At 42.8% G+C, this 20,933-nt stretch overlaps 1 protein-coding gene across 2 annotated transcripts in view; it reads left to right on the top strand.

Moving 5' to 3' along the window:
• PXDN (peroxidasin) overlaps positions 1-20,933 on the top strand; it is a 2,220,827-nt gene that overhangs the window by 1,511,794 nt on the left and 688,100 nt on the right. For both annotated transcript variants that reach the window (XM_044070259.1, XM_044070249.1), the window contains 2 exons: positions 3,501-3,773; positions 14,125-14,241. In XM_044070259.1, coding sequence (XP_043926194.1) covers positions 3,501-3,773; positions 14,125-14,241 — 390 coding nt within the window. The remainder of the gene's footprint in view (positions 1-3,500; positions 3,774-14,124; positions 14,242-20,933) is intronic.

Genomic DNA, 20,933 nt, shown 5'->3' with positions numbered 1-20,933 from the left:
ATCATGAGTAACAAATGATTGTGTTTCTCCATGCCCGACATTTATGAGCACTTGAAAATGTGTATGGATCACATTTTGATTAGCCAAAGTTCGGGTCTATATTGAAACATCGAACGCTGAAAACGGTGAACAATGTTTCATCGGCACATTTTCAGCAAAAGCTGAAAATGTCGAAACCACAGAACAGCGATTTCTTTCCTAGGGAAAGAAATCGCTGTTCCAACCCCCAAAAAAAAAATTAAACACTTCCAAACACATACACACATACCCTAACCCTAATTATACCCCCCCAAAAACCAGTAAACAACTAAATACACATATGCACATAACCCAACCGTACATCTAACGAAAAAAAAAAAAACAGTAAACATTTTAAAACATATCCACTTACCTTAACCCGCAGCCTAACCCTAAGGTCAGTAAATCTCATACATTTACATAAACAGTTCCAAACACATACACAGTTACCTTAACCCTAATTCTACCCCCCCCAAAACAAAAGTAAACAGCTGAAAACATACACACGTAACTCAACCATACATCTAATACAAAATAAAAAACAGTAAACACTTTCATACATATGCACTTGCCTTAACCCGCACCCTAACCCTAAGGTCAGTAACTGTTGCACAATTACGCTCGGGAGCTATACCGGACAAGGGACCACACTACACTTCAGAACACGGCAAAACAACAAAGCAGTCAAACGACTTCTTTCCCAGGGAAAAAATTTGCTGAACAGCCGGTTCGCTGTTTTGCCTATTCGCTCTACATGTGTTGATGAAAACGCATTCCACAAAATGCGTTTTTTTTGTTCTAATAGGAACCCCAAAGATCCCCTAGCTCCATCAATCCCATATTTTTGCAGAATTTAGTTAGATTTTCTCTTGCTAAGATGTCATGATTATGATTCATGCTAGATGCTTTTCTTAAAGTGACACAATTGAAGAATCACCTTTTAAAATTAGTATACCCCCTTAGTATCTGTAATACAGACATTTTTAGAAACCTCATCTGACAATTCTGGAAGCAAATAATGTTAAACTACATATTTTTCCATTCTTGTGGCTTTTTATCCATGCAGTATATTCATTTTTCTCTTTAAGGGTTTTTATAATAAAATCTTACAGCTTTCACATTTAAAAACAGAAGTTTCTCTTTGTTTTGAGTACTTAACATAGGCTGTTGAAGTACCCAAATAATATCCTGATCTACTCATTTTTTATGTTTCATTGTGTATGAATGTTCAACAGTTTGTTTCATCACAGAAAGATATACTTGTTCAAGATGTTTTTAGCTCCAGTATGTCTTGGTTGCCCTCTTTACTGTCAGTCATAAGAAACTGTTTTCATATGAAGTTTTTAAGTGCTTATGTTTCTACTGTAAGATGTAAGTTTGCCAACAAAGACCTTCAAAGGTGCTGTTTGTGATTACATGGGCAAAAGCAACTTCATTTTGTACCTGTAAATACGAGTCGCAGAATTAAGAAAACAAATTGTGAAAGTAAAGAACAGCAAGTGTTGGCAGTCTGTGTTCTACTGTATAATTATGTTTTACAGGGTGTAAGCCCTGCTATTTCATACCCTGTTCTCTATCTGAGATCATTATGCCTCGGAGAAGAGGAGGTATTCCAAGAAGCAGCAACCTCAGATTTAGTGCACAAAATATACATTTTCGCACGTTTATATCGCTGTTCTGGGACTCACAATTAGGAATCTCAGACTTTAAGTGTTAGCAGCTAGAACAGTATGTGATTTAGTAACTGTCCTGCCAATGACTCAGAGTAGCTGCCATTTGCCAGAGCTGGAAGAGATATAAGGCATGCAGTATCACAAAATGTTTGTTCAGTATGGTGTCCACTTGCCATAAAGCAGACCAGCGGGCTGTATAGCAGACATAAGGTTCAAAGTGAGTATGCAGAAGATGAGTGTAAAACCAGGCTTTCTTTATCATGGCCTAACTCCTCCTTCAGGTCCAGCACGTTCATGGTGAATGTTAAACCATTTGGTGCTTGCTTGTTCTATATTAAAAGATAAAATGCTAGCTCATTACATTTGATCATTATAGAGGTCAAACAAAGAGAGAGAGATTAAAATTAATTACCCACTTTTGCAGATAAGATCCAGTCGTGTGACACTGCCTTCCACCATTACAGCATGCACCCCTTATGGTGATCCTGGTTTTGGAGAATTAGGTGCTTAGCTCTCTACAGTCATATGCTACATGGGGATCTGTCATCACAGGATCATCTCTTGTTATCTGCCCTCAAGGGTTTGTATACATATGCTCACTTTTCATTTGCTGATCTCACTTTCCTACTCAGCTTTGCCATTTTACCTTTGCTATCTGCTGACACTCAGTGTGCAAAATCCCCAGTCTGAATCTACTGAATGATTGTCTAGGCCCATTTCACTGTCACAGACAAGCGTACACTGAGAAAAATGTTTTTTTTCCCCTTTTTTATATGAGTCATCAGTCATTACCATATTTGAAGACTTTTTTTCTTTTTTTTTCAGAGGAGCTGCAATTTTGATTGGAATTTATAATGGAGTCTACTTTAATGGATGAAGTGGCCTTCCTTTGCTTTGTCCAAGAGGTACCGCATGGATTTAGTACTAGATGAGATAGAGTCCAGAATGATCTCAGCTGTGCCACTTGTCTTCAGTAATATCATTTTTCAGGCATGAAAGCACGCACACTGTCTTTTGGTATTAAGAAATAAGTCTTTTTTTCACTGATCACCCCTAATGGTAATTGCCTTTAGGTGCTTATCTAAAATAGCTGTAATCTCTGCAATATCCTCTGCTTCATCCCCAAACTTGTTTTTTAGTCAGTTCATCTTGATAGTTTGGGCATGTGGAAGGTGCCCTGAAGCTTTGGAAGCTTGGCCGGCTGTTATATCCTTGTTAGTATATACCCCATATAGCTATGGCTACTGCAGCAGTGATCATTCGAACATCTACTGTTATGGTAAGTTCATCTTACATAAGTGTACATTTTTTTAAAGTTGATTGGAGAACTTTAGTTTGGATAAATAACTTGTTCAAAGGCAGCCAGTGTTCAAATAGATATTGTAGGAGTCACTTCCTGATGTACAGGATATGGCTGGGTCACAGCTTATTTCATTAAACATAGAGTTTTATTGTCATGTCCTTGGCAGCCATGTCACACACCTCTGTAGTGGTACAGTACTACAGCCATGTATACACCTGACAATACTCCATTGTTGTAAAGGGTGTTTCCTAACTATTCAAAGATCTACCTTTAAGGTGATTTGTTATGTATTAGTTTCAGTAACTGAAGCAGAAAAAAGTGGTGATTCCAGCCGCAAAAAAAGTGTTGCTTACTTTCTACCTGAACATTTAAATTTATCTGTATTGTCCTACCCAGAAACATGAAGAGTTTATGATTCTGTTTGAAATTATTAACTGGTAAGATGAGGTTTTTGGTAGAATGTCACAATCCTTGACAAATAGTAATCTGTATATGTTGTTGTACAGCAAGGCCGACTTTTGTCATTCAGCCTCAAAATACTGAAGTCCTAGTTGGAGAAAGTGTCACTTTGGAATGCAGTGCTGCTGGCCAGCCTCAGCCAAGAATCACGTGGACAAAGGGTGACCGATCACCAATACCTGCTGATCCTCGCATCACAATAACTTCTTCAGGAGGACTCTATATACAGAATGTCAATCAAGACGATGGAGGCCAGTACACGTGCTTTGCTGAGAATAACCTTGACACTATTCATGCAACTGCTTACATTATAGTGCAAGGTAAGTGAAATAAGTGAATTGATATCTGTCGGTCTGTCTGTCTAATTGCATGTCTCTATACATTGATAGATGGATTTATTAGGGTACAACATTAGATCACAAAATATTGATGCACACATTATGGGTCTTTTCCCTTAGAAATGATATAAGTCCACTTTCTACAATAAATTTGGATTGCTGTGTGATGTAATGCATTAAAAAATGCAAAGACAAAAATTAATTAATAAATGTAACAGAACATAATAACAGCTGTGTACAATAATTGCAACATAGCACTCAAAATTTCCAGAAAAAAATTATTGTAAACTTTCAGGATTTTACCCTGTTTATATAGCATCATTGGCTCAGCTACATTGTTTTTATGTTACTTATATTTTTAGATGATGCCCAGGTGTCTTCATGTACAGCTGTTATTTATTTTTATATTGGGTGAGAAAATTAATTTAAAAGAAAACACTCTGAAATTACTGTAAATCGTTAGATGTACTAGATACATTCTAGCACTTTTTTCATAAAAAGTATAACTTACTGGTTTCATGTTTTTACTTAGACCACTTAGTTATGTTAACTACTGTTCACATTCTGGTTAACGCCACCATCCAGTGGCAAACTTCCACGGACATTGCCACAGTTCCTTCCTGCTCTAGTATTTATTATGTACAGTTAGGAGACCACTGCTCTGTTGACTGTGACAGGGACTCCAGATAGTGTGAATGAATCCCTTTTATCCCTATAGATATTTCTGTGTATCTTCTTTTTTGGAGATAGAGGGAGTGGGGTAGTCATATATATGGCTCGGCATTATATCATCATGCCACATTTAAAAGTATTCCTTTACCATTTTCCTCTGCTTTCTGTAAGCATATGACATGATGTAAAATGTCTATCATCCCCCACAGGAGACTGTGGGAAGATCCTTTTGACATGCTTTTATACTTTTCCCCTATACTGACTTTACTAGAGCATTTACTAGCACTTTATCTCTTTCTGACCAAGGTCACCAATTTGTCAGAAGCATGCATTTAACAGCTGGTTGATTTGTTGGAAATATGGATTCAGAATTAGCCTATAGGTAGTGACCTTTGTGTGTTTGTACTTAAACAAGCTTGGCTATGCCGCACATTATTTGCCTTGTCCTAGAGCATAATATGGATTACAGCAAACTTTGAGGTTGATTATCCAGTAATGTATGTGGTATCTAAACAGGAAGTTAAGAATTCACTCCTACTCTCCTGTTGATGGATAATTTTGAGTTAGAAATGGGCCTTCTACTTCACATCTTTTCTGTAGCAGTCCAGATTTCTGGAAATTTAAGTAGCCCTAAGGTTCACTAAACCACAGATCTGAAGTAGGAGATTCATTTGTCTGCAACCTGTGGGTTATGGATCCGATATCGGATCCGAACCGGCATGGTTTTCTAGCTATGGATCCGAGCTCTCAGCTCCTCCCCTCACCCATAATGCCCTGCTCTCCCTACATGACCTCAGATCTAGTTTGCCGCGCTGGTGACCAGATTGGTTTCTTGAGCTCTACAGCTAAGTGTTCTATTCAACTATTTTTAGTGCTAAATTTAAAGTTTTTTTGACAGTTTTGTGTGAAAGTTTAGGTTTCCCTTTTTGTAGCTAAAGTTGTTTAGTTTTATTAACCTTTTTAACTTTAGTTTCCCTCCCCTCGCTGGTGCGTAGTGTGTGTTTGGGCCTGTGTTTGTTTGGCTAGTTTACTTTTACTTTTTTAGATTAGTTTAAGTAAAAAGCTCGATGCCTTGGGGTTGAGCACCTCACTTCTGGATGTTCCATTTGTGCAGGGTTCAACCCCAGGGCATTGAAGGAGCGGAGGTCGAAGCTGGTCCTGGCGGAACTTTTGCCCCCGGACTCGGCTCCGGCTACCGCTCCTTCGGGGGGGTACCGTGTCTACGGTTCCCTCCTCTCCGGCTCCCCCTCCTCCTCCTGGGACTCAACCTCCCTGTAGTGGTTTGGAGGAGAGGGAAGCTAGAAAGAAGGACCGGAGGGAGAAGCACCATAAGCGGCGGGCCGAGACCTCCGTTTCGGCCCCGCCTGCCAAGCGGGCTTCTCCTCTGGCCTCCTTGTCTGCTGGTTCTCCCCCTCCTCGGCTCCGGTCGCCTGTGTGCTTTTCACCGGGACCTGAGGAGGAGGAGACCCGATCTCCGTCGAGGCTATCCAGGAGGCACTCAAGGCCTACCTCGGTAGCCTCGTCGAGATCTACTTACAGTTTATCTGATGCTGATCTGGACCGGATGATGAGAAGGTTCATCCAGGCCCAGATGCAGATGGGAGTGCTCTTGCCTCCCCCCCCTCTGGGGGGGAGCTCGACTCCTTTCTTTAAACCTATAGCTCCTTCTCCGACCTGCTACCCGGGTTCGGAGCAGTTGGAGCCGAGCAGCTTCGGAGCCGGCGGTGGGTCGGCGCAGATAGTACTCGGTACTTCGGATCCGACCCTGCCCTCGAGTGCTTCGGATCCGACCTCTCGGAGCCTGGATCCGAGCTTCGGATCCAGGGGGATCAGTGCTCCTTCGGCGCCGTCCGTGTCGGAGCGCACTGTCCCCTCGGATCCGAGTGCTTCGGTGCCGGCTCCGATCCACTCTTCGGATCCCAGGGGGAGCCGATTATCGGATCCTTTGGTCGAGGTCGGCTCCCCCTCGGCTTTTGATGTAGTGGAGAGGGCCCTGTTGAGGGTTTCCGGACCCCCGGCACTTGCTTCGGCTCCGTCCCGCGCTCCATCTGCACTGGGCCAGGCTTCCACCATCCGGCCATTGGGACAGCCCGCTCCTTTGCCCCAAGTTGTTCCTTTGGAACAGGTCACAGTTTGCGAGGAGTCCTCTGACAGCCCCCCGGAGGATGACCCCCGCAAGCATACGTGCAAGAGGAGGCACATAGACTCCCCCGAGTCTCTCACTGAAGACACGGACTTGGAGGAAGGGGAAGGCTCCCCAAGATCACCCCCTGAGGATGTCTCCTTTGGAGACATCATGGAAATGCTTCGCATAAAGGGGGGGTGGTCTGCCCCCAAGTCTTCCTCGGACGAGTCCGTCTTCTTGGAGGCATTTGAAGCGGGCCCGTCTACCTCTTGGGTGTCCCCTCCTGCCGACCCCCTGGTGGACCTGATTACCACCAGGGCGTGGAAGGAACCGGACACCGTGGAGCCAATTCCAAAAAGGCCCGACCGTATACTTAGTCCACCGGCTGACCGTGCCCATTGGAGTAAGGGGCCTCCGGTAGATGCCATGTTGACGGCGGCAGCCACCAAGAGGGAACTTGCGCAGGAGAGTCCCTCAGTCCATCCCCCGAGCAAGGAGTCTCGGATGATGGACCGCTTGGGGAAGCGGATGTTTAGTTCAGCAACCTTTTCAGTAAGGGTGCTGAACTACCTGGCACATGTGATTAGGATGCAGCGCGATCTTATCAAGGAATACGCTGCATCCCCCCCAGAGTCCATGTCGGAGGAGGACAAAGTGTTGCACTCCACCCGTATGGCCACTCTCAGGTCCGTCACTAATACCTCTATGCGGTTACTGTCCTATGCTACGGCAGGTGCCGCTAGAGCTGCAGGGGCAGGCCTAGTTACCAGACATCAGGCCTGGCTCCGTCATTGCGATTTCACGGAGCCCTTCAAGGCGTCATTTGCGAACGCTCCCTTTGATGGTTCTGCCCTCTTTGGCAAAACTGTTCGTGATACCTTGACCCAGAGCGAAAAGGACGGGAAGACGCTGTCTGCCGTCGGAATCCGCTTCTCTGTGCCCCAGAGGCCCTATTCTAGGAACCAAAAGGGCCAGAAGAAGATGTGGTTCCGGAAGTCGCAGCAATCCCAACCCGCTCCGGACAACCAGTCCTTCCGTGGCAGAGGAGGACTGGAAGGACGCCGCCCCAGGGGCAGAGGGGCTCCCAGGAACTTCGGGTCCAGAGAACTCTTCTCTGAACGGCCCGCGCAGCAGCCCTGAAGGGTTGCCCGGCTGCTCCACTCTGGAGGCAGTCGGGGGACATTTTTCGGAGCACCTAGCGGCATGGGAGTCCATAACATCAGACCGCTGGGTCCTCCGAATCATATCCAGAGAATACCGTATCCCATTTCGTCACATGCCAAAATTGAAGTCCCTCCCCGACGTTCCACTCAGTCAGTGGGAGGCCGCTTTGGCAGAAATTGTCCATCTGCTAAAGAAAAGAGACATCCAGCCCGTCCCCCCAGACCAGATCGGATCAGGGTTCTACTCCAGGTTCTTTTTAGTGCCAAAAAAGACGGGGGATCTAAGACCAATTTTAGACCTTTCACTCTTGAACCTGGCAGTTCCCAAGGAGAAGTTCCGAGTGGTTACGTTGCAGTCTATTCTCCCCCTTCTGGGAGAAAATCACTGGATGTGCTCAATAGACCTCAAGGATGCATACTACCATATAATAATGGACAGGCGCTCCAGGAGGTTTCTCCGCTTCCGGCTGGGAGCCAGTCACTACCAATTCCGGGTCCTTCCCTTTGGTCTCACCACAGCCCCCAGGGTGTTCACCAAAGTATTAGCAGTGGTAGCGGCCCACCTGAGGCTTCAGGGGGTGCAGGTCTTCCCTTACCTGGACGACTGGCTTCTCACCGCTCCAACAAGGCATCTACTATTATTGGCGCGAGATTCCTTTCTCCATCTAGCTCCCCATCTGGGCATCACAATAAATACAGGAAAATCCAACCTAGCACCCACGCAGTTCATAGATTTTATAGGTGCCAGGTTAGACACGAGATGGTTAAGAGCCTTCCTCACTGCGGACAGAATTCAGAATCTGCAGCTCCAGGTGCGGGCCATTCTCCACTCCAGCTCAGTTCCGGCGGAGTTGGTCCTGAGGGCTCTAGGGTCCATGGCGGCAGCGATAGCTCTTCTTCCTCTCGCCAGGTTCACTATGCACATCCTTCAATGGACACTCCTAGTTCAGGGGTCGTATCTTGCTCTTCCTATGCATCATCCCATTGCGATCAGCAAGGCTTGCAAGCGGTCCCTCCTGTGGTGGCTCCACTGTCCAGATCTCCACGGAGGCCGCCCCTTTTGTGCTTCTCCCCCTCTCGCCACGGTGACCACGGACGCCTCCCGCCTCGGGTGGGGGGGGGGCATTTTGCAGGCCGGACGGTCCAAGGCACGTGGAACAATTCAGAGACCTTACTGCATATCAACGTTCTAGAGATGAGAGCAGTGCTCTTAGCGTTGCTAGCACTTCAGGCCTTTCTTCCCTTGGGAACTATTGCGATTCAGTCGGACAACATGTCTGTCGTCTGGTATATCAACAAACAGGGAGGAACCAGGTCTTACCCTCTTTGTCGAGAAGTTATGAGAGTGTGGGAATGGGCAATCTCCACCAACCGCTTTCTCATAGCAACGCATATTCCGGGTCGGTCCAACATCCTTGCGGACAAACTCAGTCGCACCATTCTCTCCCCTTACGAGTGGTCTCTCAATGCTCAGGTAGCGAAACACATCTTCGCACGGTGGGGAACTCCTTGTTGTGATCTTTTTGCGTCTCCCTCAAACACCAAGTGCGACAGTTTTTTCGCTCTAATACCTCCTCCCGGAGATACCCCAAGAGACGCTCTGGTGCATGCTTGGCCACCCGATCTTCTTTATGCTTACCCCACTTTGCCTCTGATGCTCCAAGTTCTTCAGAAAGCCTCTCGGTTAGGGTGCAGAATGATTCTCATTGCCCCATTTTGGCCTCGACAGATCTGGTTCCCTTTCCTAAGGTCTCACTCAGTGAATCCTCCTTGGATTCTAGATCCCATTCCGGATCTGATATCTCACCCATCCCGCCTATCAGCCCCGAATCTGGACAACCTGAAGCTGACTGCTTGGCTGCTCCAGTTCCACTCCTGATCAGGACTCCCGGTATTTCGTCTCCAATTAAGGCCATCCTGGTGGCGGCTCATAAACCATCTACCAGGAAAGTTTACCGCAGTAAGTGGAAACGATTCTCCATTTGGGCGGAGTGGCAAGGTCTAGACCCCTTCACAGTTCCCCTTCCTCTGGTACTTGACTTTCTAACCACTCTTTTTAATGATGGTGCCAGCAGTTCCACTGTCAAAGTGCAACTTGCGGCAATTTCTCACTATCATATTGGTCAAGACTCCAGCCCACTGATGTCTGCCAAATTGTGTAAGATTTTCCTAAAAGGTACTTTTCTTCTCAGATCCCCTGTAAAGCAAGTGGTTCCTCCTTGGGACCTTTCTCTGGTCCTTCAGGCCTTGACCGCTCCCCCTTTCGAACCTGCGGCTACGGTAGATCTGAAATTTTTATCTTTCAAGACGGCCTTTTTAGTAGCTATTACCTCGGCCAAGAGAGTTTCAGAACTTCAAGCCTTATCCGTCAAGCCTCCCTACTTGGTCTTTCATCCGGACCGTGTATACCTCAGGACCAACCCGTCCTTTCTTCCTAAGGTAGCTTCTGAAGCAAACATTAATCAATCTATTAACCTCCCTGTTTTCTTTCCTAAATATCAAAACAAAGGTGAATACAAGTTACATTCCTTAGATGTTCACAGGCAACTTAGATTTTATCTGAACAGGACAGCTGGTCATAGGCAATCTGACCAGTTGTTTATTTCCTTTGCTAAATTCAATTTGGGTAAACCAATTTCCAAAGTCTCCTTATCACGCTGGATTTCGCAGTGCATCTTATTGGCTTATCAAGCTTCTGGAAGGCCCGCACCGGAGGGAGTGCATGCCCATTCAACCCGGTCAGTTTCTACTTCAGTGGCCTTTAAAGCTAGGATTCCTCTGGATGATATTTGTTCAGCAGCCACTTGGGCTTCATCTCATACCTTTATCTCCCACTACAAGTTGGATATTACATCTAGAGGTAGAGCATCCTTTGGCTCCGCGGTGCTCCAGAATATCCTTCCATGATGGCCGCCCAAGATTCAGGTAGCTGGGGACTCTGTCCCACAGGTTGCAGACAAATGAATCTCCTACTTCAGATTTAGAAGTTATGTACTCACCATAACGTTCCATCTGAGTAGGTGTATTCATTTGTCTGCAACCATCCCGCCCTCCTATCCCCCTGGCCTTGTCAGTTTCCTGCATATTATGTGTTACCCTTTTTAGGGTGTTTCTATTGTTGGCAAACTCGATCTGAGGTCATGTAGGGAGAGCAGGGCATTATGGGTGAGGGGAGGAGCTGAGAGCTCGGATCCATAGCTGGAAAACCATGCCGGTTCGGATCCGATATCGGATCCATAACCCACAGGTTGCAGACAAATGAATACACCTACTCAGATGGAACGTTATGGTGAGTACATAACTTCTAATTCATCCCACTACACTGAATTCATACTGGCCATATACAGTACTCAAATGATCCTTATGATGTGAAGCAGTCTAAATCAGACAGTTTGACATCAAAATTAAGTGAAGTTGTACTAAGATTCAGCTTACTAAAAGACGGTATGAGGATTAAGTTCTTGGGTATATTGTTCATAAGTTGGGAAAACTTGTTCACTTACCCCACCCCCCAATGACCCACCACCCAGCTGATCACCCACCTGCTAGCGAAGTGTAATTCAGAAAGGTCAGGATTTTTCCTATTGCTATGAAAAAGATATTTGACATGAGAAAAGAATCACAGGCCTAGAGCAGATGACCTATGCTGACCATCTAAAAAAACTCCAGCTATACTCTGTCGCATATCGTCTACTCAGAGGCGATCTCTGCTTAACATACAAGGCCATGTCAAACCCATAGCTGCTGGACATAAAACACTTAAAGAAATTCCAATCTCTCAGAGCCACACGCTCCAGGGATCTAAACCTTGTCATCACAATGAACAAAACATGCTGGAGGGATAGGTTCCTGACCCAGAGACTCCCCAGACTCTGGAATAGACTGCCCATACATGTCAAGCAGAGCGCCTCTTTGGCCCTCTTCAAAAGCAAAAGGAACCTTGATGATTGGATGGGAGATAGAAAATTCATGTCAGTCGCCCTGCTAGACAGGGGTCCAGGGAAGTAAATATTGTGGGAAGAAATAACCAGGGAATTGTTATGGCTAAGCTTGTATAGGCCCTAGGGCTGATAGCCTAGTACCAACCTATGAACCTATGAGAGATATTGCTTTCTTATATGTGCTTCAGGAGTGCATCTTTGGCATATAATTGCTGCAAACATTATGTAGCACTGTAGACTATACATAAACTGTACTAGTAGATACTTCTTTGGACGGCTTGAGGACAGCATATCTTTCCTTGAATATATCACTCATCTTGCCTGTTTTTCTTTGCCTTGGACTTTGCTAATTCCAAATAGCCAGTTTTGCAGAATCACATTGTAGCCTTCTTGAGTGGGATATCATGATTCTAAAAGACTAGTAACCATATCACTGTAACAGACTTCTCAAGTAGATCTCTTATTAATTTTTTTTCTCCCCTGAAGCTGCATGTCAACTGCCACCAGCTTTTCTCCTCATTCAGTGGGTCTGCTGGACCCTCCTTAATCTCACACTAGTTCAACCCAACCCTAGTCTGGGGCTAGTGAGAAAATCAAGGATGCTGGTACAAGGTCATGCTGCTTGCCGGGGAATGTGCCTTAACTCCCATTCCCACACTGCTGCCTTTGCAGCTCCACAATCGCTTATGTCAGGAGGCGCATGTGCACTTCCTGTCATGCATAATCAGCCATCATGCAGAACGGACCTGGCCAGGCACATACACTGCATGTTGTAGTAAACCATTAGACTGACCCTTCCAGGATGTTCAGGCTGACATCAGCTGCTCACTCTCATCCTCCCACTGTGAACACTCCATCACCCATATGGGCTCTCTGGGGCAAAGTAAAGGCTTTTTCCCTCTGGACTAGGTGGCTGCTTTTGCCCCTTATTATAAGGTGTTGCCTTTTTTGAATGTAACTGACATCTGTGTTTTACTAGAATGTAAGAAGGTTTAGTAAAAGGGATTTATGTTGGAAGAAACTGTCATAATTAAAGTTTTTATTTTTATTTTATAAAAATTAGCTGATATGCCCAAGAGAATGATTTAGTGACCGTAACAGTGAACACATTATTTAGCACAAGTGCAAGGGGACCATAGAAGTCTCCTTTTTTCCTTTTGACAGCTGCATTGCATCTGCCAGCTGTAGTGTGCCAGTATGCCAACACTATTAACAAGTTCAGTCTGATTTTTAGACATGAATCCATCTACAGTCCTAAAAATATTCTGTTGTAGTATGACTGGATACTCCCCTACAAACCATAATAATAATAATAATAATAAAAAACTCGCAAAAATGCTAATTGAATTTTTCCCAGCATTATCGATCGACTCAACTAGCTGAACTCTGCTTGTTTATTTAGATTCCCTCTGCTTTGTCCATTGTAAAAGTTTGTCATTTCTTGTATCCATTTGAGCATAGTACTGTTTGGTACCGCTGTTTCTTTAAAGTTCCTATCAGGCTTTTTGCCAGTCAAGACTTTGCACACATGAAGTGTAGTTAGCAAAAAAGCTGTTCTCCAGTTGTAAGAATTTCTCTGTTGGGCTATTCTTAGTGACACTATGTAAGTGTTGATGTACATTCTAAGAAAGTGGCATCTAGGTAAAATGACTTTTAGTACTTTTTTCTACATTTGTGCTTGTAAGTAAATCAGTAGGCTTGTTAGCAAAATGTGCGTGTTTAGAAGCTGTTTGGAAGGTTTCATCGACTTGCAAGTGTCTTCCAGGAAATCAGAAGAGCTGTGTCTCTAGATTGTCTTGTGTGTCTGTGCAATGAAAACCAGGCATTGAATTACAGTTATTATACTTCTGAATGCACATTTATTCAGTTTAGCAGCCAGACCAATCTCTTATTCGTCAGACTTTGCTGAGTGGTCTTGCATTCACTTTTTCCAAACAAAAAGATCCTTCTTTTCTCATACTTTAAACTACTTATTGTTGCTCTTCATTCCTCTAGTATTGCACCTTTGTTGATGTGGTTTCTTGCTTTTCTGTCAGAATGGATTTCTCCACCCCTCTCATTTTTGTCACTCCCCTCTTTCTCCTTCCCATTTGCTGCTACTTATAGTATATTCCATTACTTCAAGTTTCAGTAATTTGATAACTGTACATTTTATTTTTATAGCATTCTTTTTACTGATATTTCACCAGCACACAACTCTGTCAGTTCAATGAAATAAGAGTAAAAGTTTTAATTTCTAATGACATTTGTTACATATTCACTTAACATAACTGTAAGCTGTTATTTTCTGGAATTGGAAATAGTACTACATATTAACCATTTTTCTTTATGAATCTATAGCCTAGCTGATACAGAAGCTGCTTGAGAAAGTCTGTTTAGAATAAATGTGAATGTTATATGTCTGTTGTGTAACATATTAATTTTCCCTACAGATGCACCTCATTTTACTGTTATCCCTCAAGACAAGACAGTGATAGAAGGACATACAGTAGATTTTCACTGTGAAGCTCAGGGATCCCCTCAGCCTATTATAGCCTGGACTAAAGGAGGTATGGAGAATGCATATGCTAATGCAGTGTTCACTGTGATTGTGAAATACTTTAGATGCATGTGACATGTAAGTGGTGACTGCATTAACTGCATATTAATAACATGATTTCATGTAAAGTCCAGAAAAAGAGAGAGTCTTGGGAAAACCATATCCTTGCTCTCTTTGTAGTTGGTAAAACATGTAAAGATTGTACTAGACTGTGATTTACCTGTTGTGTACTGTTTTCATCAGTGGCATTTTCTGCCTGTCCAAGGGTATTGACAAGTTGCACAACGTATACTTAGATGGCTTAGTGCCTGCCTGATGATTTGGTAGCAAGGCCATACTATATACTTAGATGGCTTAGTGCCTGCCTGATGATTTGATAGTAAGGCAGCCATCCCTGGCACCAGCTGCTGGATTCCAGGACAGGGATGTTGCTGCCGGGGTGTCATACTGGGTTCAGGACTGAAATGTTATGTATATTAGAGACACCTGCTCTTACCAAGTTGGAGTGGGGTGGTAAGATTTGAAGCATGAATGATGCCTGGTAGACAACATGAGAAAGGTTTCAGGGAGTCCAAAATTGCAGGTTAGGGAAGAATGAGTTGGGAGTTAGTGCGTGATATGCTTGTCTTGTTGCACATCTGAGTTATGGAGTGCAACAGCTATGTTGATTAGGAAAAATGGCAGACTGTACTTCCTATCTGTTCTTGAAGGAGTGGCACAACTTCTCCTGCCTTCTGTAGTGAATCTGTAATGTACTTGTGTGCTTATTTGTATTTTAATACATTGCTGAAATAGTCATAGATTTATAGTAGCGCAATTTTATATGGGATTTTGTTGCATATTCGATGTTGAGACCAAAAACTGACCTACATTATATATACCAAGCATAGTGAAAATTGAAATGACATTTACTGTGATGTGTAGTTAAAGGCTGTGTTCATCAGAATGTACTCACCTCTGACTTTCTTGAAGAGAGGTTTTCGTATTTGTGGTGAAATTTTATAATCTAAGAATATTTGCAGTTTTAATTTTTTGGCCAGTTTGATGATTGAAATATACTTATTAATTTTCTTTAAAAAGTGGCAGCAACTTGAGTGCAAAACATCAAGTAAAAGGAGCTGTGGTGGCCATCACATTGTATGTCTTTGCTTGAATAGCTCGTGGTACACCTGTTATCTAGGTGTGTTTTTGTAAATAAAGTTACAAGGATGTGAACTGGCACCATCTCTGGCAGTCGTCCTGCTTGTGTTCTAGGGTTGGAAACACTATAAAAAAATCCCTTTTCCATATTGTACCTGGCTGGCTTGTGACAGATTTTAGTCATGTGTGATCATTATAAACCTACTATGATTTTCACTGTACCAATATTTTAAAACAGTAAGATGTGGCTCAGATCAGTCATGCTGTGCTCCACAGCACAACAGTTTTGCACTAACGTACTCCTTGTATGAAGTTGTTGCTGTATGCATGTCATTTTCTGTATTTTCTTCACATTTTCACAAACTAGCCACCTCTTGTGCTGGCATTTGGCTAGTTTTGTGACCACACATCACGCAGTGTTTTATTAGCAGTACCAAAAGTTACAGCTGACGTCCATTGTAAGATGCATCTCTTTTACCTTAATGAAGGTATTTAATGCTATGTACATGTGTTTGTGGCTTTCACAAGTTTGTAGTTTAGATTCCCTTTAGGTCACTTATAGTGCAGTGGTTGCAAGGTCATAATAGTGTATAATGGAAGAAGCATAACATTCCATAATGTACTGTAAATTGTGTATCATGTGGCTTCAAAGTCTTTGTAAACATCATAACAGCACTAACTGGGTACATAGATTTTTTTGTTTGAGGCAGGTTAATGTAGCTGAAGTCATGTCATCTTGATCACTGGGTGATGACATTACAGGTGACATCAAGTCACAAATCCTCTCATCCAGAGGTAGCAGGTTGAGCTGTGGCTCTGGTCTGGCTGGAAACCCCAAGGTAGGGACAAATGGTGGGTGTAGCTGTTCCTGGTCCTGATGGTCCTCAGTGGCATTGGGCAGCTCCAGGTGGCTCTCCCCCATCGGTGTGGATTTTTCTGATATGGGAACATGTATTTATGTTGTTGAACTTTCACATCTGATTGATATGGTGTTGTGAGCTTGACTAGGAAGGGTCCCTTTTATTTCAATTAAGTGAGTGTTATTTTGTAAATGATTTGATGTAGCGTTAATCACCAGGCTTGGTGTCATGGCAGGAGGAGGGTTCAGGCTTCCGCTGTTCAGCTAATGCTATTTAGGAGTGGGTTTGCTACAGAACAGAAATAGCCTAGGTTGTTTACAATATAGAAAAATAGCTTAATCTATATTTTGTAGCTCCTACTTATGAGGCAGTGGTGTAACTGGCAACTTTATATGGTGTCCCATGACAATATCAGGGAAAATAGCTGTTTGTAAGTGATAACTGCACTACAGATTCTAAAAATACTAAAAGTAATGCATCTGATCATTTTAGACATGTCTCTTTACACATATTGGCTAATATAGTGATAACAGTATGTTTTTACTGTCCCAGAGGCTTGACGGCAGTGATATTACACATTGTTGTATTGTCTGAATAGTGAAATAATTACCCCTGTTTGATTGGATGCAACATGGAATCACTTTTTTAATAACTTTTTGGCTACAGTAGTACCATCATTTTGCCTGTTGTGGGAGGCTTTTACCCACCCAGAAAATACATCTTTGAAAAGTCTGACATTCTGATGTCTCACAGAAGTTAATTTGGATGTAATAAGATGGTCCCCGCAGTTTTTTTTAATGTTTGTGTGAGGACTGGAACAAACTTTGAAACATTATATTGAATGCATACCTGGCATGTATTAATCCTATATTGGATAACTTCGGAAACATAAGATACACACATCAGTCAGTGCAAACTTAGTGCATAAGAGAATTTTTGTTTTTCGGTGGAGGGAAAATGATAAGCATGAACCAGATGTGGTAAAAAGGAAGATGATGCTACCAGTCTTTTATTTCAGGGCACCATAATGAGTCTAGTGAATGCCCACAACTATCATGTATTAGCCACTTCACCTTTTTTAGAGTCTCCAGCCTTTTTTTTTTTTTTTTGAAAAGATAAGACTTTTTTCTAATGAACATGAACATTTTCAGTTTGAAATGGCCACAAAAAAACAAAAACTGAAAAGTGCTATAAAGTGCAGTCTGTTTCGCCACCATATCTGCAGAGGAATTTCCTGTTGAAATGTAAGAATCATCAGTACTGTGGACTACATGTTTTAATCAAGGCTCTTTGCTTTGTTAATGAGTGTATCTAACAAATAATCTACAAAAATTATGTCAGAATCGGATGATGTAAGATACCCTTTTCCTCTATAATGCCCCAATCTCATGAACTACCCTGTTACCATAAAATAAGTCTGTGAAAATATTAACTGTTTTATTTTCTATTACGTTTTTTAGTCTTTAGTAATAGCTATCAGCTCTGCATCTTCATCTGAAACATATTTATTCAGTTGTCATGTAAGCACAATTTGATTTATAATGCAAACAGAAAATGTTGCCATGAATGAGCTTCTTTTTTATTTTGTTTTGTTTTATTTATTTATTTTTCTGCAAATACAAGTCCTTATGTAGGCAGAATAAGTTCTAAATTCTGCAGTGGGACATCTGTCATGTTAGATTTAGGAGGAAACACGTGGTTAACAGTAAGTGCATAGTCATAAAGCATTTTTTATTCCCTATTAGTATTAAAGATGAAAGTTTCAAAGATGCTCACATATTAATTTTTAAGTTGGGGTTATTTAATAGTGGAAGGTCATATTTTGATACTCAAAATGCTGATATGTACACAGTCTTCTTTATTTTTATAATGGGGCTTTTACAGAATGTGGAACTGCAACAAAGGTTTCACGTCTAAGTGTAAGTGAAGACACCATGTCTACTATCCTGGCAACAGCTGCCACCATCCTAAGGCAATTTGGAAGGCATGCTGCTACAGGTGTTAAAATATGCAAAAGGTCTAAAACATTATTTGTGTTCTGTGCTATGCAGTAAGCACAATGCTACTGTGTTAAGCTCACAAAAGAACAATGCAAAATATCTTTGAATAGTTAGGCAAGCCAAAGGCAGTAGGGTTATGAAGGAGGGCATTTAGATGGCTAAATGCTTTCTCATGTTTTTCTTGCCAGGGTAATGCTTTTGGATGTTAGTGGCTTTACTACATCTGCAGAATTGGAAACCAATGCCTACACTAACCTGTTAATCTGAGAAAAGCACAGAGCTGCTATAAAGATACAGGGCATGGTGCAAGACTGAATAGCAGAACTATTACAAGTAAGAATGTGGTGCTCCTGCATAAAGCAGATGCCCTTGGTATTGAACCTGTGGCTTCCAAAACTGCAGTTTTTTAAACCCTAATTTAGCTAGCTTGGTTTAAACAAGTACTGTATTTTAATAACAGTTAGTCACAGAATCAGAGGCTGGAAGCAAATTATTTACATATTGCAGTAGCATAGATCCACTGAGAAGATGGATTTTGTCTAGCTTTTTTTATTTGTACTGAGAACAAGGTAGGGGCTTCAGCATAAACTTGGGGCAGTCTAGTCCAAGTATACTGTTGTCCTTTGTAAATAAAAGCAAACAGATACTGACTGTCAAGGTTAATCGAGATAGAAAAGAAAAAGTAACAGAAAATGCAGAGGGGATTGAACTAAGAATTTTAGCTAGGTTAAGTAGGAATAGCTGTGAAATTTTACAGCTCTTGGTTCTTGAATTTTTTGTTTGCATCTTTTTGTTGGCACTTTAGTTTGTTGAGGAAGTACTGCTGAAATCACAGGTTTCATTTCCTTTACTGCTTCAGTGAGAGAGGATGCTGAGCAATTTGTGGCAGTGACTCGTGTGGTTTTCAAATTACTTTTATTACAGATTTTGCATCTTTAATGTATCCTACCTCATTGTCATGTCAGGTCCACAGCTGTGGTGGGATGAGTGAGCCATCATTGTGCTTGTCAGGTGGCTGTTTGGTTTCTAGGACAATCTTTTTCTCTGTTAGGACTGGAAGGATACAAATCAAAGGACAGTGATTTGCATGAAATATCCAGAAGGAGTGGAAAGTATTTTCCCAGCAGGTTGAGAGGTTTTTAGAGTTAAGACATGATTACCTTGCAGGGTTGTCAATTGAATAGGTATAGGCATGGTTTATGGATAATTTAATAATAATAATATTTATGTACAGAATTTTAGAAAGAGGGAAGGTTATGGTACCAAATGATGCTATCTTGTAGATGTCCTTCTATTCCCATGTTGCAGTATTCTACAGATGAGTTTACGCTTCTTGTCTCATATACGTATGGCCAGTATACAAAAGATGTTCTTCGTGTTTCACTGTTGCAGTCATCACATTTGGGTTATCCCTGCCAGGGTAGACCTCAGTCGGCCCGAATACCAGAGGCTTAGTATTTCTGCTTCAGTTGCTGTCACTTAAGGACTGACGTCAGGTCATCAGTAGTATAAAGTAAGGCAGCCGGCGCCATTACATCAGTCTTTCTTGCCAAGGAGCCAGAAGCAGAAGCAGTTCGCACGAGTGCCGGTCAGCCGCTACATGAGTTTCGTTTTCCGAATTGAAGTCTTCTAAAGCTAAGTACCCAGTTGGGGATCCTTTTTTCTTGCTCTAACCGGTCAGAAAAAGTTAATAATTATTTCGCCTGTGGAAAGCAAGTACCACACCGAGACTTTCATTCTTACTGTGTCACTTGCTTAGGCCCAGACCACGACGTTGCCCTGCTGTCGCTTTTGTGCTTTGTTCAGTGCCAGAACTGTATGTCGTTGGGCCCTTATTGTAGCTAGATATTTCCGCTCTCAGTCTTTGATTTCCGATATGGCTTTGGAAAGCCATCCGACATCAGATCTTCTGAAAAAACATAAGGATAAAACAGAGACAGACCGCACAGGTCCAAAACTACCGATGACGCTTACGTTAAGCTACTTGTCAGTTCTCTGGTCCTCAGTGAGGTGCTTTTGCAGCCCCTGATGCCCGCTTCTGTGGATTCGCAGGCCGCTACCAAGACCCTTTTGGAGTCTGGTATGCTGCAAAACTCTTCATCGACTAAGGATCCTGCGGTTTTTCTCTACCTTGGATGGGTCCGGAGCCGCTGAGCAGGCACCGGCTTCCAAGGAAGTACTTCGCACTACTGATTCTCGACACAAACCGACTATTTCTTTTGCGTCTTCTGTTCTTTCGAAAACTACCGAGTTTCTAAGGCCCAGGGTATGAGCCATACCCAAGAAATGGACGACCCAATCTCAGGCACCTGCTTCCTTACCTCAGTCTCAAATGCTTAAAATGGCAGAAGACCTTATAATGTTGATCAGAGGAAACCAAGCTACCCCTTCCAAAAGAAAAAGAGATTTGTCCCCAGTAGTCTTATCAGAACAGGAGTCCGATGACTTTGATGCCTCTGAATATGAAGACATGCAACCCCTCTCTGCTTATGAGGATTCTGATGCAGAGGAATCCATTCCTTCAGCCCCTCCACTCGAAGATTTTTCCTTTGGAGAAACCCTTCATACTTTAAGGGAGCATTTCCAATGGGAATGTCAGGACTACCCTCAGTCTAAAAAGAGACTAAGGGAATTTTTAGATCTTCCACAGCACAGACCCCTGGCCATTCTTCCTGCCCTGGATGATGTGGATGATGCTTTCA

The sequence above is a fragment of the Protopterus annectens genome, chromosome 1.part0 (genome assembly GCF_019279795.1).
Source record: "Protopterus annectens isolate FY-2018-M chromosome 1.part0, PAN1.0, whole genome shotgun sequence".
Lineage (NCBI taxonomy): Eukaryota > Metazoa > Chordata > Ceratodontiformes > Protopteridae > Protopterus > Protopterus annectens.
This window is presented reverse-complemented; position numbering and strand designations above follow the sequence as displayed.